Genomic DNA, 15,619 nt, shown 5'->3' on the forward strand with positions numbered 1-15,619 from the left:
AATTGTCCTGTCCATCCCTCCAGCGGAAAATCTTGTCAGGCGTGATGGCAAGATTAAAGTCTCTTATCTCTCGAAGAACACTATGTCAGAAATCCAGCCACTGGACCAAGGCATCATATCGGTATTTAAGCAAAACTATTGTTGCAAAATGATCAAGCGAATGGTAGCAGATAACAATTCCTCCGTCGACACATCACTGATGTCACTCAACTTGAAAGAAATCTGTCATCTCGGCGGGAAAGCCTGGGATGCTATCTCTGCACATTGAATTGAACGATAGTGGATAAAGGGTCTTGGTTCAGCTTTTCCATCATCTACACACAATGATGGTAATGATGAAGAGCCTGAATTTACAAGATTCATTGACGATGACATACATTTAGCTGAAGAAGCACTCAGAGAATGTGAGCATAGTCATCATGATATCCTTAACTGGTTTTCAGCAGATGACATCTGCCCCATATATGAACACATCTCAAATGACGAAATTGTTGCAAATGTTAGCGGGAAGAATGAAGCTGCACCACCAGAGCCCGAAACCAGTGGCGATAATGACGACGACGATGACGGCACCTCAACTCCCCCACCAAAAGTGTCCGAGGCAGTAAAGCACCTAGAAGCCAGTTTGAGGTGGCTGGAAACTCAAGACGTGGACAGCATCAAAATCCTCCAACTCAGAAGCATTCTTGACTTTGCTAGAAGCCAACAGTCTGCAGCAAATAAGCACACCACACTAGTTAGCTTTTTTAAGAAGTGATGAAATTTAAAATTATGTAGTCATGCAACCAGATTGACTTTGCACTCTGTGCAATGATTAGTATAGTCGATTTCACATGTTTCTTTCATGTACATGTAATTAAATTGCTACTTTTGTGTTTAAAACACGCTGGAATAACCATTGTTGTTTTTTTACAAGACTTAAACTGACTGGCTTGATATGGTAAATTTTTATAACCCCACTATAAAGTGACCCTGCATTTATTGCGATCAAATTTTTTGGACCCCAATTATCATGTTATAGCAGGGTTTCACTGTAATTATAAGAAGTAAGATTTTCTTTGCTGATCTCTCCCTTTCCCAGTGTCTGTAGTTTTCTCATCCACCACACCCCTGTGCTGTGTTCTTTTCATGCACTTGAAACCACTGGAGCGTGCAGTCTTGGTGACTCAGCTTTTATTTGCAATCAGGGGTTGGCACCACCATGTGGCGTGATTGACATTTGACAAAGTTACCATACTTAGTGACAGACATTGGAGGGGCTTATGTCATTCAGTCATTCAATTTTTTGAAAAATTACCATGGACCTCAAAATTTTTACCACAGATGCTTGTGTCCATGTATAGACACACTGCTGACCCCTGTTTGCAATGCTTTATTTTTAATCAGTTCCTTATCTAGTAGAGTGGAAGAGCACAATTTGACTAGTTAAACAGAGTGTTAGGATGTTACACTCCTTTATGAGGGTCTGTTTCACAGGGGCTAGATGTGAGTCAAGAAGAAAAGGAAGGGGGCAGATCCCAATCTGTTTTTTTAATATAAGTACTAGGAGAATTTTTATTTTATAAACAGATGTGATTCAGGGCAGTGTATGTCCTCTCTCATCTCTCCTCTCTGGATACAGTAAAGGTCTTTCAGAAGAAAGTAATGAAATGAAATTTCTAATCTACTAAAGCCACTACAATTCAGTAGGGCTCAGTTGCTCTATCATTAAGTTAATACATTTGACAGGTTCTGCACAGTGATGTTGTTGTGCTATTGCTGAGGTTTCAAGTTGCCAGCATTTAATTGTATTACTGGTTTCACAAATGGTAGGGTCTTCTTAAAGTGTAAGCAGACATGCTGTTATTGCCTGGGAGCAGCAGTAACAGTTTTCACTGACAGCAGATTTTTCTTGATTGTGTCAAAAGTTTTTTTAATCACTTTTAAAGAGCTGCTTTAGTTACCAACTTGCACACAGTTCAGTTTGCTGAGCCAATAAGGAATACATTTAAAATGATATCCAGATCATAGTGAAAACTCAGGATCCATTGGAAGGAAAATAAATTGGTCATAAGAACTTGGGAAAGGGTTCCAGAAAATTAATCTCTCCTTCCACCTAGGTCATTAAAAGAAACTTCCACTGATCTGTATTATAACTCTGAAATTTGAATGTCAGAAAGCAAATTGCACACTCCTTGGGAGGGATAATCATTCATTAAATTTAGGATCTAAATGACAGAAGAGAAATGCATTATGCAGGCTCAGTTAGACATACACAGTACATTAGGTGCCGGAGGTGAAATATTTTATTCTAATGAAGAAATTGTTAGTTACTTTTGTCCACTGTCTTATTATCTGAGATGGGCATCATCTTATAGAGACAAACAGTCTTTCCCTATAAAACAATCCAATGTCAGATGCTAAAATACCCTATACAAAGTTTCTGAAAGTGTGTGACAATGTAGTTCTAAAAGCAGTGGGAATTTCCAGCTGGAGATCACAACTGGAGAAGCTGAGATTAGAAGTAGGTGAAATTTTGTAATACAGCATTAGGGAAATGTAAACTAGCTACCATGATCAGTTGCATCTCCTAGAATATATAAGATAAGGAAGATTACCATTGAATGACAAGAGAGTACCCAAGCGTGAAAGTAGAAATAGGGACTTACCAGTACGGAGCTGGGTTGGGGCCGGCTCTGGCCCCCGGACGGGGCGGCGATCGGGGTGGGGTCAGAGCCAGCCCCGGCTCGCCCTGTGCCGGTCAGTGCCCTCTCCTCCCCCGCCGGGGTACCAGCAGCAGCTGCTGCTACGGCCTTGGCCCTTTAAATAGCCGCCAGAGCCTGCTGGAGCCCTGGGTTAGCAGCAGCAGCTGGGGTCTCCGGCAGCGGTTTAAAGGGCCGGGGCTGTAGAGGCAGCAGGAGTCCTGGGGGCTATATAAAGGGTCCAGGACTCCCCTGCTTCTACCGCTCTGGCCCTTTAAATAGCCCCCAGAGCCGTGGGGTAGCGGCGGCGGGGCGATTCTGGCAGCTATTTAAAGGGCCCAGGGCAGAAGAGGCAGCGGTAGCCCCAGCCCTTTAAAGACCCCAGGAGCCCGGCTGCTACTCCAGGGCTCCGGCAGCAGGACTCTGGTGGCAATTTAAAGGGCCCGGGGCTCTAGCTGCTGCTGGGAGCCCCAGGCCCTTTTTAAATTGCTGCCTGGGGAAGCCAGGCCGCCCTGGTAGAATGCACCAGCTCTTGCTGGTATGCCTTACGAGGGCCTACCGGCTTACTTTCACTTCTGAGAGTACCACACATCATTTATTACATTTCCTCCCATAGTTACCATGAGTTGTCATCAGAACCTCTTGGCATGTGGGTCTAATCTTCTCATTCAGTTCATTATAATGGGGTAGATTGTGCTTTCAGGCGCTGTTATGAGTTTTGCAGAGGGAGCTGCACTAGTGCTACAGGAAGAATTCCGGCTTACTCAGCTGACTTTCTCTAGGAACTCTGGGGTACCGTGGTGCAGCAGGACCTTTGCTACCCTTTAAATAGAAACATCATGAAATGCCTGACGTACTTCCTGTGTCCAGCTTGGCCATATGATAACGGAGCCTTAGGCTCACCTTCATCCCATTCAGCCAGGGCTAAAGCTGACACCAGCCTCACATAGTGTCTGAGCTGCCTAGTCACATTATGGCTGGATCTTCTCCAGGGGAGGGATAGCTCAGTGGTTTGAGCACTGGCCTGCAAACTCTAGGGTTATGAGTTCAATCATTAAGGGGGCCGTTTAGGGGTCTATAGCACAAATCTGTCTGAAGATTGGTCCTGCTTTGAGTAGGGGGTTGGACCAGATGATCTCTTGAGGTCCCTTCCAACCCTGGTATTCTATGAACACATAAGAGGACTGGAATGGGGGAAGTTTCTTGCAATCTTTTTCTTCCTTTAGTGCCTGTCCAGGGACAGAAACAATCTGATCCTCTATATTCAAAGCATGTACATACATTAGATGTGTATAAAGCCCTAAAGTTCCAAAGATTCTCTATGCCAACATTTTGCTATCCTATAAATATAAGAAGACACCTTAGGGACAATATGAGGCAGTTGCTTTTAAGTCTCTATACATCTGACCTAGAAAGTGAGGAATATTTTTCAGTGCCTGCCAGTTATAAAGTCAGAATGGTCTATATTATTAGAATCAGCTGCAAGCCTTTAGTGTGTGAGCTTGTGGCATCATTAAGGACTTTCATATATGCAGTTCAGTCCTCTGGATCTTTGATTATTTTTCTCATTAGCAAGTTTCTCCATGCTATAAATTGGAGGAGATGGGGAGGTTGCCATTCCCAAAGGAACGCTTTGTAACATATCTTAGAAACATGAGCTCCAGCTGCATTCAGTAAGCCCATCTACACTTATTACACTGCTAAACTTAAATTTAGCAAGAAAAACAGATATTTTTTCTGAGTAACATATTAGTTATATTAGACTTGTGGTTATTTCTAACTATTCACATTGATTTAGGGGTAATTCTGTCTTACTTCCAGTCTCTCTCTAGTCTTCTGAAAGAGAAAAAAATTCCTTGCTCAATAGCTTTCACAAATAATTTGGGTGATTAGCATGCCTGGAGTCAACTTGCCTAAACTCAAAGTCCTACCTAGAAGGAATCGTCAGCTAGGATTTTTAGTGGTTTATTTTAGAACAACATTAGGAACATTGGTTCATGATCAGACACCTCTTTTTCTAGATTTAAGTGTCAGAAGGATGACTGGAGGATTACAAAAATCAATTCTAGTTTGCAGGTGCCTAAGAAAATGTATGTTTGAGCCTAGTAATTCCAGGTATTAGAGATGTAGAACTTTGTATGTTTTGGCTTTGCTAAAGATCTGCAATAGATGTTAGTGGACACAGAGATTAAAAAGATGACTAAAAGTTGGCATCATTTGTATTAAAGCAATTTATAGTGGCTAAAGTGATAGACTTCCCAAGTAAGACAGCTGAGATGAATATGAAAGATGCTTATAACATTTTGTGCCAGGTTTGTGGCTTTATTTCTAGATATGATCGCAGAAATCATGCGTGAAGGCCATGAATGCGTGGATCACCATAGTCAGGTCTGCATCTGAAAGGATGGGGTGTACTCTTCTGGATAGTTGTAGGTGAAAATAGGTGGCTTTGTCACCATGGTTACTCGGGCATCTGCTAGCACTGAAGGTTATAAGCCTAAAACTAACCGTTCAAAGGAAGGGCTGTGAAAAGCTCCCATCTTGGCTTCAGACCTAAAATTTCCAATTATTTTTTTCAAAACAAGTTAAATTAGTAGCAACACAACAAAGATAACAAAAAATCCATTATTAATTGTGAAACCACTGCAATAAATCGCTTTAGTCTTAAAGTAAATCCTTTCACTTGTTTAACAGGGGCAAGCCAGGTTTTAGCAGAATGGAAAGATGTCCTCACACAAGATTTCACTCCAGTTTAATTAAATCGTGCCAACATCACATACTTAGTTAAACTGGTGCGACCTCTACATGTAGACTAGTCCTTCTTTTCTGAAGCACAAGCAAAACAAGAACCCTCAATGTTAATTTTGTGTTTAGTATGGTAAAATCTCACTTTCCATTATGGTCTAGATCCTACTTATCTTATTCACACAAATAGCCCCTTTAGTACAATGTCTATAATGCCATGTCTGTTTGTAGATTCTGAGGATGACCCTTTTGGGAACGTTATTTTTAAGGCAAGAGGTTACAGAATGGTGATTTTGAAGAAAGCCACTGATTCACAAGAGCAGTCATCAAGCCACACAGCCTTGTAGCCCACCGTTCTGTAAATTGCTGAAATTCTTCTCTTTCTGAAGTCGTCTTCTTCAGTTCAACAATGTCTGATGAAGATGAAGGCACCAACCTGCATGTTATCTGTTTGATTCCCCTGAAGGGCTATGTGTTTCTTTCCTTCTGTGGCTCCTGATGGCTGGTAAAAGGCCAATGATGCATTTTTTTTAATGGGATCTCATCCAAAGCCCCTTAAAGTTAATGAAAAGAATCCCATTAATTCAATGTGCTTTGGATCTGGCCCCTGCAATTCCTTTACAATCAGGGAGACAAGGACATATTAGCTTTCTGAGACATTTTAACATAGACATGAAAAATACAGGGGCTAAAATATTCCAAGCTTTCTTTTCTCACCCAGCTTATTCTTGGGGTTTAAACATAAAAATAAGATTGAAGAGTTGATGCATATCTGAAGGGAGAGTGTTCAAGCAACATTACAGATTCCTGTGCTACAGGAGCAAACAGACCAATGGCTTCTTCACAGATTGGTATAATGTAATCCTGTCTCCTTCATGCACATGATTTTTATTAATCCAGTTTCAAAATGATAGTCTACAGTTTGTGACACTTACAGTAGGTCTTTGTAGATTTGCGGGCTCAGCAAAAGCTTCTAACTGTTTGACCTTCCGTGCTAGCAGATACAGCATGCTGTTGACAGTAACCCTGCTGACAAATTAACATCAATATCAAAACCAGAATTTTGGATAGCAATAGGATATAAATTAGATCAATGTTAGAATGACATATATAGAATGTGATGTAATTAAACAGATTGGGTCAATTTAATTGCTGACTTACATTAATAGGACTCCATGGGACATAAGACATAAGTCAACAAGGAATTTAGCCCACTATATCTATCTTCTTTCTTTAAACCATGTTTAAAATGGTTTAGTTCTAGTCTGAATTCAAATGGGCATCAAAGCCTGTTTAAATGTAGCCCCACAGTTTATCTATGATTTAACCAGGATGCAGAAATATATAAATCTCCATCTTCTTTGTAAATAGTCCCTTTTAAACACATATATTTTTTTTAGCACAGACACTCTCCTTTGTTCAGAGCCATTACTATTGCTAAAGGCTGCCAGGTTGCCAAGAGATAGTGCTTCTCTCTCAGGGAGGTCCCTGTCACTCTTTTTATTGGTTGAGATTGGAAGTAAGGGCGTCCATCTGTTTGGAAGTGTAATTATAATCCAAAGTGCATGACTGTGCTCCAACACCCTTGCCAAATCCCCTGTTGGCTTAATACATCATGGCGTTCTATTGCACTGTCACACATACTCTATGTACGAACACTTAGTGATGTATGAGCATTCTGTTTGAACTGGTATCGTAAGTAAACTGCTTGTTTAGTAACAGAACCTCCCAAAATACTGATAATCAGCTTGTTGGAGTTTTTCTGCTTCAGAACAAGTAGCACAAGTAAGGCATTTTCCCTTAGATAAGACTGGCAAAGTGCAACTGGTCTCCAAAACAGAGCACATATGGTGTGAACATGATGATTTAAAGCCAGAGCAAACTGTACTTTTCCATTTCTGACCAACAGCTTTTGCTCTTCTGTTCCTTCATAGATCAGTTGTTTTGAATAGACGTATTACCTTTTTAACTTGAGAAAGTAAATGAAAAAGGATCATTGTCAAAACCACCAAAGTTATAAAAATCCCAAAATGATAGTACACTGCAGTTAACAGAATGAAATGGAATAAGGAAAAATATGTATCAAACATCTGGAATACCATTTCTCCATAACACCTTTCTATCATAGTGTTGATCAATAAGAAATTTAAAATAGAAGCTTTAGAGAAGTTATGGCATGTACAAAAAACAAAGCTATTTTTACACCTCCAGAACTTCATCAAAGAAGATTTCTGTAGCTAAATCAACAATTGGCTCAACTATAAATTCATCTTTTTCATTACAATCTGGAGAGCTTTCAAATCTAAATAAGAGCTAACCACATAGTAAATGGTATTACTGAGTCTGCAATAAGTCAAAGGAGAAGATAGGCAGCAATGTTTACCTTCATAATGAAAAAGTATATTCAATCACATACTTTAAAAGTAGTCTGTATTCCTGATGTCTTTCAAAATACCTTTCACAGTAAGCGTATTCTTACATAAATTATTTTTTAAATAGATGATTTTGATGTCATCTGTTTTTCAATGTATTCCTTTAATTTGCATACTTTAAAGTACCTATTGGTCTGAGCCTTGTGGAAATTTTGACCCAAATCTGAACTTTGTGATATGGGACCAGCTCTGCTTCACAGCAGAAGCAGAAACTGGTGTTCCGTGCAATGTTTTTCTTATTGATTGATCTTTTTGCCTGCTCCATTCACAATGAAAAACACTAACTATGGGCTCTCCAAGTATTGCAGCAAGTAGCTATCATGGCAAATCCAATCTTTGTTGGCTGTTAAGAAAGGCCAACAGGGAGCTCAGAGGGAGAGCATGAGATATGTATGCCCATGATCCCAGTAGCATTGGACTGGGAATGCATGGGCCTCCAGAGACAGGAGGGAAGAGGTGCCTCACAGGTGTGGCCGGGGCATTTTGCACGGTCTACCCACTGCCAGCAGCTGTTGGGACAAGAGAAATGAGGATAGCCACTTTGATTTTAAAGCCACTTTCTGCTCTAATGGGCCAAGGTGCCTCAGTGCTTAGTCTGTCACACATGCTGCCCTCCTCCATATCCTGTCTCTTGTGTTTGAATTTAGCAAATTGCCATGTGAAGCATTATAGGATATGCTGCAAATCTATGGAAAAATTCATTGCAGCCTTACCTATGGAGTCATGACCTGCTCCTCCATAATATAGTTAGGATTAGGTGGTAATAATATTTCCACTCTTGAGAGACCATTTTAGGACAGGACGTGCTACTTTTGCTGGGAGTGTCATTAATGAAACATGAATATTGCCGTTCAGCTGTTCCTTTTGGAGTCACTGTCAGTAGTTTTTCCATTTACTAGGAATGCAAAGCAGCTCTTGATGACAAGAAATGACAGACTGGAGTGTGTGCTTTCCTCCTGTCCTGCTGCAAGGCCCAATTTGCAGTGCTGTCGTGTGATTGTCTGCCCTACCAGAGGCCCCTTTGGAAGCTGTTCCATTGTTGCAATGTGTAGCCTCTCTGAAAGCACAGCTTTTCAGGCTAGTGACCTGGGAGAAGAAGAGAAGCTGTGCAGAATAAACATTCCGCAGTATCAGCAATTGAAGTAGCAACTTGGTTTCAGCTTCAGGGAGGGACAGCTGCAATAATGCTTCCACTGTGTTGCACAGATGATTAAGTGTTGGAATATCTGGGAAAGCAAATAGTTTATCACCAGAGTAATAAAAAAGTATAACAAAAAAATCAAGTAATCATGTAATCTACATAAAAACCACTAAGATTATATGATTGGAATAAGAGCTTCTGGAGGTGTGGTTCAATAATACATGGTAGCACAATGGGGTCCATCTTTTCTTTTGTAATAGCAATACAGAATTGCTCAGACCTCTCTCACGTCCCATCATGACTTGTGCAATTGTCTCTACTACTCTTCCCAAATCCCTGCTCTGAATCAGGGAGTGCCAAATGCCAGGGCCAGATTACCAGTAATGTCAAGAAGCAGAAAAATATCATAGACAACTAGACCACACTGACCGTCTGATCCTGTTCTCTTCTTCCCCATAGTCTTTTTGCAGGTTATTCTAGTGTGAGAGAGAATGGAGACTAGTTGAAGGATCAGTGATGTCTTTTTTCCCTGGTGAAGGAATGTCAACATCTCAGGGTATGTCTATACTGCAATGAAGAATCCATAGCTGGCCCATGCTAGATGACTTGGCTCATGGGGTTTGGGCTAAGGGCTGTTTAACTGCTGTGTAGATGTTCAGGCTGGAGCCTGGGCACTAGGACCCTGGGAGGTGAGAAGCTCCCACAGCTTTGGCTGCAGACTAAGCCTGACAGTCTTCACTGCAGTTAAACAGCCCCGTAGCCTGAACCCAAGCCAGCTGGCCCGGGCAAGACAAGGGTGTCTAATTTCAATTTAGACATACCCTAAATGCACAGTCCTGAATTTCACTCATGTCAGATAGACATGATGCCTGTAGAGTAGTAACTGAATTCATATTATTAGGTAAATGCAGAATATTAAAATGTGGAATTCTGCTGGAAGAGTTTGAAAATGGTTCAGTTTAGTTGAGCATAAACCAAATTGTACCCACACTTGTACCTTTCCTATTAAGTTGCAGCCATGATCTAAAAAGCCTCATTCTTTACATGTAGCTTCTTGTTCAAGGAAAGCTGAAGAACAATTCATAGTTGATAATGGCTACACTGTTTTTTAGCCTACAAACAGACAAGGGCAGCAATTGCTTAGCAAACATGTCACAGGAAGATTGATAGCGGGGCTATTGTTTGTCACTATATGGGAGACTTATGTAACAAACTTCTTTGAAACAATGTAGTGCAGTCTGACTAAAATAACTTCTGCACTTTCTGAATGATGGGAATGGCCTGATCTGGCTCAGTTCTGAGCGGCTCTCTCGAGCTGTAACTCATTGAGCCCTCGTTTGTGGAGTTTCCTGGAAATTTCTCACTTTGTGTGTGTGTTTGATTCGCCCGCAGAAGAAACAAGCTGTTCAAGGCTCAAAACTAATGGATCTCAGGAGACCGATGGAAGCAAGGGCATCTGCAAGGGAGCCCCATATTTATTTCCATATCAGCTTCCACTTCACCCACTCTCCTCCATCTCTCAGACAGTGGGTTCTGGCAATCTATTTTTGTAGATTTTAAGGCCAGAAGTGACAATTAGATCATCTAATCAGATCTCCAGAATAACACAGGACGTAGAACTTCGTCTGGTTACTCTTGTACTGAGCCCAATAACTTTTATCCCAAAAACTTGCAGGGCTGTTTCATACACCGGGCTAAAATGGGTAAGTTACTGCTTAACTTCCCAATTGTTTGTGGTGAAGTGGGATGATGGCATCAAGTGACCACTCATGGCCACACGCTTTCTCTGTCCTCTAAGACAGTGGTCCCCAACCTTTTTGTGGCCAGCAGCACATTCATGTTTTCAGAAGAGCATGGCGGGCGCCAACAATTTTTCAAGGCTTATTTTGTATTTGTACATTAAATAATATGAAAAACATCATATTTAATATTACATAATCCATAAGATAAAAAAGGTAATTTTACATGTAAAAGGTATTAATTAAATTATTTGGCAATGACTTTTTCACCTTACCATGTGAATTTGTTCTTTTTTATCTACCTGTAAGAAAAATTAAGGAGTTTTTACAAAATAAATATCAAACAGTTTTCATCTTATTTATTTTAAAAAAGAAAAACATTGTTGAACTGCCGGTCCAAATATATTTATTATTCTTACTTTAATATAGAATGAAGCCTGCAGCCCTGGAGTTCTCTGTCCCTAGCAGGCGTGGGGCCGCAGTTTCTCTCTGGCTTAACCCGTGGCCCTGTGCCTGCTGGGGACAGAGAACACCGGCGCCCGCACCCTGCAGCCCTGGAGAAGCCGGAGAGAAGCCGCTTCTCTCCCATGCTGGGCACTAAGGTGGCCCCGCGCATGCCGGGGATAGAGAACACAGCGCCCGCAGCCTGCAGCCCTGGAGTTCTCTGTCCCCAGCAGGCTTGGGGCCGCGTTTTCTGTCCCCTGCTGGGCACTAGAGGGGTGCACATAAATGCCCCGGTGGGTGCCATAGCGCCCGCGGGCACCGCGTTGGGGACCACTGCTGTAAGATATGGACGCTGCAGAAGAGTAGAATGATTCTGAAACCAAATATTACTGTACAAATAAATATCAAAATAATTCTGCAAAAAATGACCTCTCAGTTTTATAGTTTGATTTTCAATACTCTTAAGGAGAATATATGTTGTGGGCCTTGTTCTGATTTCAATTGCACTCCACTCATCTTGGCTATTTTTAATGTAAATACAATGAAAATATGAATTGACTTAATGTTTTTCCATTTAAATGTTTTTTTGTGACTGAACTTGCTGAACAGTGCCTTGAAAATGGAAATGTCATGGATATGATCCAAACTCCATTAGAATCATTAGAAAGTTTCTCACTGGACTTCAGTGGGTTATGTCTCAGAATAGGTCCAGTGTGGTAGAAGCAGTGTTAACTCCCTGCCTTGCTCCAACAATTCATCCATGCTGACCTGCAAACAACACTTCTAGACACAAAATTGGTCTTTGAGCCTGTAAAATCTGCACTACATCCTTCCCCTTCCCCCAATTCTTGGCATATACAAGTGTCATGGCTAATTTCAATTTGCATTTAGGGAAGAAATCATTTCTAGTCCTTTTCTTTGTGAAGAAAACCCTGAAAAAGTAAGTCAAGCCCTAGATTTAAAAGGTTGGCCCTGATTTTTCATGGAGCTCTTAGGACATTCATAGTCTCCCCTACAGATGTCCAGGAAGGATCAGGCTTAGTGCTAATACTCGTGAGAATGCTCAGAGGTTCCTCCAAGTAACAAGAAGTAGCAAGGGACAATTCTAGACCCTGGCTTATTTGGAATATTGTCTCTTGTAAAATGTTCTGGTTTTGCCCTATGCACAGACAATTTTTACACACAATTTTTATGCCAATAATTTAGGCTCTATTTGTTCTGGAGCAGGTTATTAGTGACCTGAAGCCCCACTTCCTGCAGACTCAAGTTTGGCAGTGCCCCAAAGAATCATCTTACTAACCATCCCTCAAACCTTGTGGCCAGTTCTGTGCACAGTGGTAGGATTGCAGTGGATGGAGGTCTGTTACATTTTTGAGTGGAGGCTGAAAAACTATTTTCCATACCCACCCAAAACTGCTAAAACTGGCTTTGACTCAGAAGGGTGGAATGTTGTTTTTAAAGATTTACATTAGTGTCTAGAGGCCTCAAGGTCAAATCAAGGTCAGGATCCCATAATGTCCCATACACATAAAGTGACATAGTTCTAGGTCTGAGGAACTTGACATTTAAGAGGATTGGAGGGGAGGGGGAGGGGGCGGTTGAATCTCCATGTTCATAACCTGGATTGTAAACTGTTTACCGCAGAAATTGTCTTCACTATGTTGGTACTGTATGTAAGGAATGAGACCCTGCTCTCTGACTGTGGCCTATGGATGCTATTGTAATAACCATAAAGCTGGTATCACTCTGTTGTATCTTTCAACTATTGCACCTATATGTATCAATTGTAGTGGTGTCTTTTGTGATTTTGACACCTGTCCAACTCCTAGCGGATGGAGAGCTCAGAACTTATTTCCTTCAAGACACCAAATGGCTATTAGATGGTAACAGTTCACAATTACTTCTGACCTGGTGCTAATTTGAATAGACCTAGATGGTCTGTAGCCCTCGAGCATTCTGTTGCTAAGCTCTCAGTTTAATCACACTGTAATGGAATTCTCCCTAATGGAATATTGGTTGTCTCTTGGGAAATTTGATGGGTCTGAAAGTGGATAGAGAAAAGAGGGAATATCTGACTCAAACATGCTACATATATCTTTTTCCTAAGTGTTTCGAAAACATGGGTGTGCAAATGTAAGTGGCCCCAAGGTAGCCATAACATTAAAAATTGGCACTTACTCATGAAATCACACTATGTGTTACTGCCCTTGGCAGCATTTCTGGGGTCATTTTCACACAGATGGCTTGTGTTTAGCAATCTCTGTAGTGCCTTAGGCACTGAGGTTTTTTTCCTACCATCAGACATTCAGATCTTTACCTGCATTGCAGGGACAAATTCTACTCTTCATTAATGTCTCAATTCTTCTCTGCCCGTTTTACAACATCCTAGCTTTGGCAGACAAGATAGGCTCCTGCTCTAGAAAAGTCTCCTAGAATAATTCTGAGACACATCACAAAATCTCTGGACAACATTTTCTGTGCTGCACCTCTCCTATTACAGCTCATGGGAGCGAATGCCCTTGAATATTACCAAATCTATATATCTTCTTGTTATCATTTTTCATCATTTGTACATGTTTATGGCTATGAGATTGATTGATTGTTTTTCATTTTGACATGTGCTGTACTCTGACATGTCCTTGCTCCCCTCCCCAGGGAGTGAGCTGACACTGGCATCAGAGCGATGAGCTTATCAAGTATAGTAGGTTGCAGCATTTATATGGATTGAGACAGTTTCTTCAGATTATATGTTAGCAGAGGTTGCCATTTTGTGGTAGGGAATGTGCATAAATCTGCACTAGATGATATGATTTGTACTGGGTGAAAGTGGTAAAAGAATATTCTGTGTACAGCTTTGAAATCTGGATTCAGATAAATAGGATTGGATCAAAAAAGGTGGGACGATCACCAATTTAGGGGCCATTGTGAGGTAGTGACATCAGATAAGTTAGTTGTTTTTGTGACGGAGAAGGAGCTTGTTTCACTTTGTTTGAACATCTGCAAATGAAGACCATGCATAGTCTAATGCTTAAATCACAGCAAAAAGAGTTAGGAAGACTTGGGTTCTCTGCATGCCTCTGCCACAGACTGGCAATTTACATGGGCCAACATTTTTAAGAGGTGTCTCCAATTGGGAAGCCAAAAATCAAGACACCTGGAATGAGTGACCACTTTTGAAAGTTTCGGCCTGAACTTCTTGGCTTATCAATTCCTTCATTTATAAATTGGGGGATTATATCACTTCACAAGAAAGCAGAGAGTCTTACTAGGGCTTGTAAAGTGATCTGACCTCCTCAGATGGAAAGTTTCATAATTTTCTATATTATAAAACCTTTAGCTAAGGCTGCATTCCTGGATTACTCATCTATTCTTTGATAGCACAGAGCTTCCATCAGAAAGAAAAATCAGTGGCAGGTAATTATATTGAAATAATTTAAAAAATAGTCAGGATAGATTCTTATATGATGAAAAAAATACTTGTTTGTTTACCTTGTCCCACAAAATATTAAACATTATAATTTATGATACAGGTCATCACAAAAAATACTTTAAACTTGTATATAATGGTTTATTGTCAGTTTCAGAAGACATATTAAGGGCTAAATTCTTCAGTGAGGTTTCACGGGGAGAGTTCAAGTACATCATGTCATATACCCTATCATTGTAACCTCTGATAAATGCCTACTGCAAATTTTACAGCTTATTGTGAGTGCACAGGGAGCAACTAGTGAGTCTGTAAATTGTTTAGAGATCCAAATTATACATTTTTATTAAGTAAATTCTGGAAAAAAAGCCTCAGACTGAAAGTCTCTTTCCTTTGTTTACTAGTACAATGTACTCCAATTCTATGTAATTTTAATAAATTACCTGATCTTGTAGTCTAGCATCAAACTGTGTATGACATTAATTGTGGCTCTCAGGTGTACTTTGAGGTGTGTCCTGTTTATGTACTGTATACAGCATGTAATTAATGAGATGAGCTTTTTTTCGTCCTTTCAGTTAATTCTCTATGCTCTTTTTTTCCTTTGTGCTGCACGGCTGATAACTACCTTAGGACCCTGCAGTGGGACACAGACCCCTCAGTGCTGCAGCTCCAGTCTGACTCTGAACTTGGGTATATATCAGCTCTTTTGTTCATTTTATTATTTCTTTGCAAGAGTTATGTTGAAAATGCTTCCCGATTGAGCTGCTTTTGTGTGGATTTAATTTTTTATTATTATTGTTTTAGTGAATCTAAAGTACCGTAATTTAAGTTTTCTTTTGTTAGTTTCACCAGTAATATTAAGCTTTGGCAGAGAAATTTTTTTTAAAGAGGAAACAGGAAAAAAAAGCCTATAAAAAGATTGTCCCAGAACAATAACAAACATTACCATTTCATTATGAATGAAATGTTGTTATAGTGGCACTTTAACTGAAAATGTAATATACGCACTTAAT

The 15,619-nt window shown here is 40.5% G+C and overlaps 1 protein-coding gene across 6 annotated transcripts in view; it reads left to right on the top strand.

The window, feature by feature from the left end:
- The window catches only part of DYNC1I1 (dynein cytoplasmic 1 intermediate chain 1), a 240,748-nt gene that overhangs the window by 33,395 nt on the left and 191,734 nt on the right, over nt 1–15,619 (top strand). For all 6 annotated transcript variants that reach the window (XM_030550619.1, XM_030550615.1, XM_030550613.1 and 3 more), the window contains exon 5: nt 15,237–15,296. In XM_030550619.1, coding sequence (XP_030406479.1) covers nt 15,237–15,296 — 60 coding nt within the window. The remainder of the gene's footprint in view (nt 1–15,236; nt 15,297–15,619) is intronic.

The sequence above is a fragment of the Gopherus evgoodei genome, chromosome 2 (assembly GCF_007399415.2).
Source record: "Gopherus evgoodei ecotype Sinaloan lineage chromosome 2, rGopEvg1_v1.p, whole genome shotgun sequence".
Lineage (NCBI taxonomy): Eukaryota > Metazoa > Chordata > Testudines > Testudinidae > Gopherus > Gopherus evgoodei.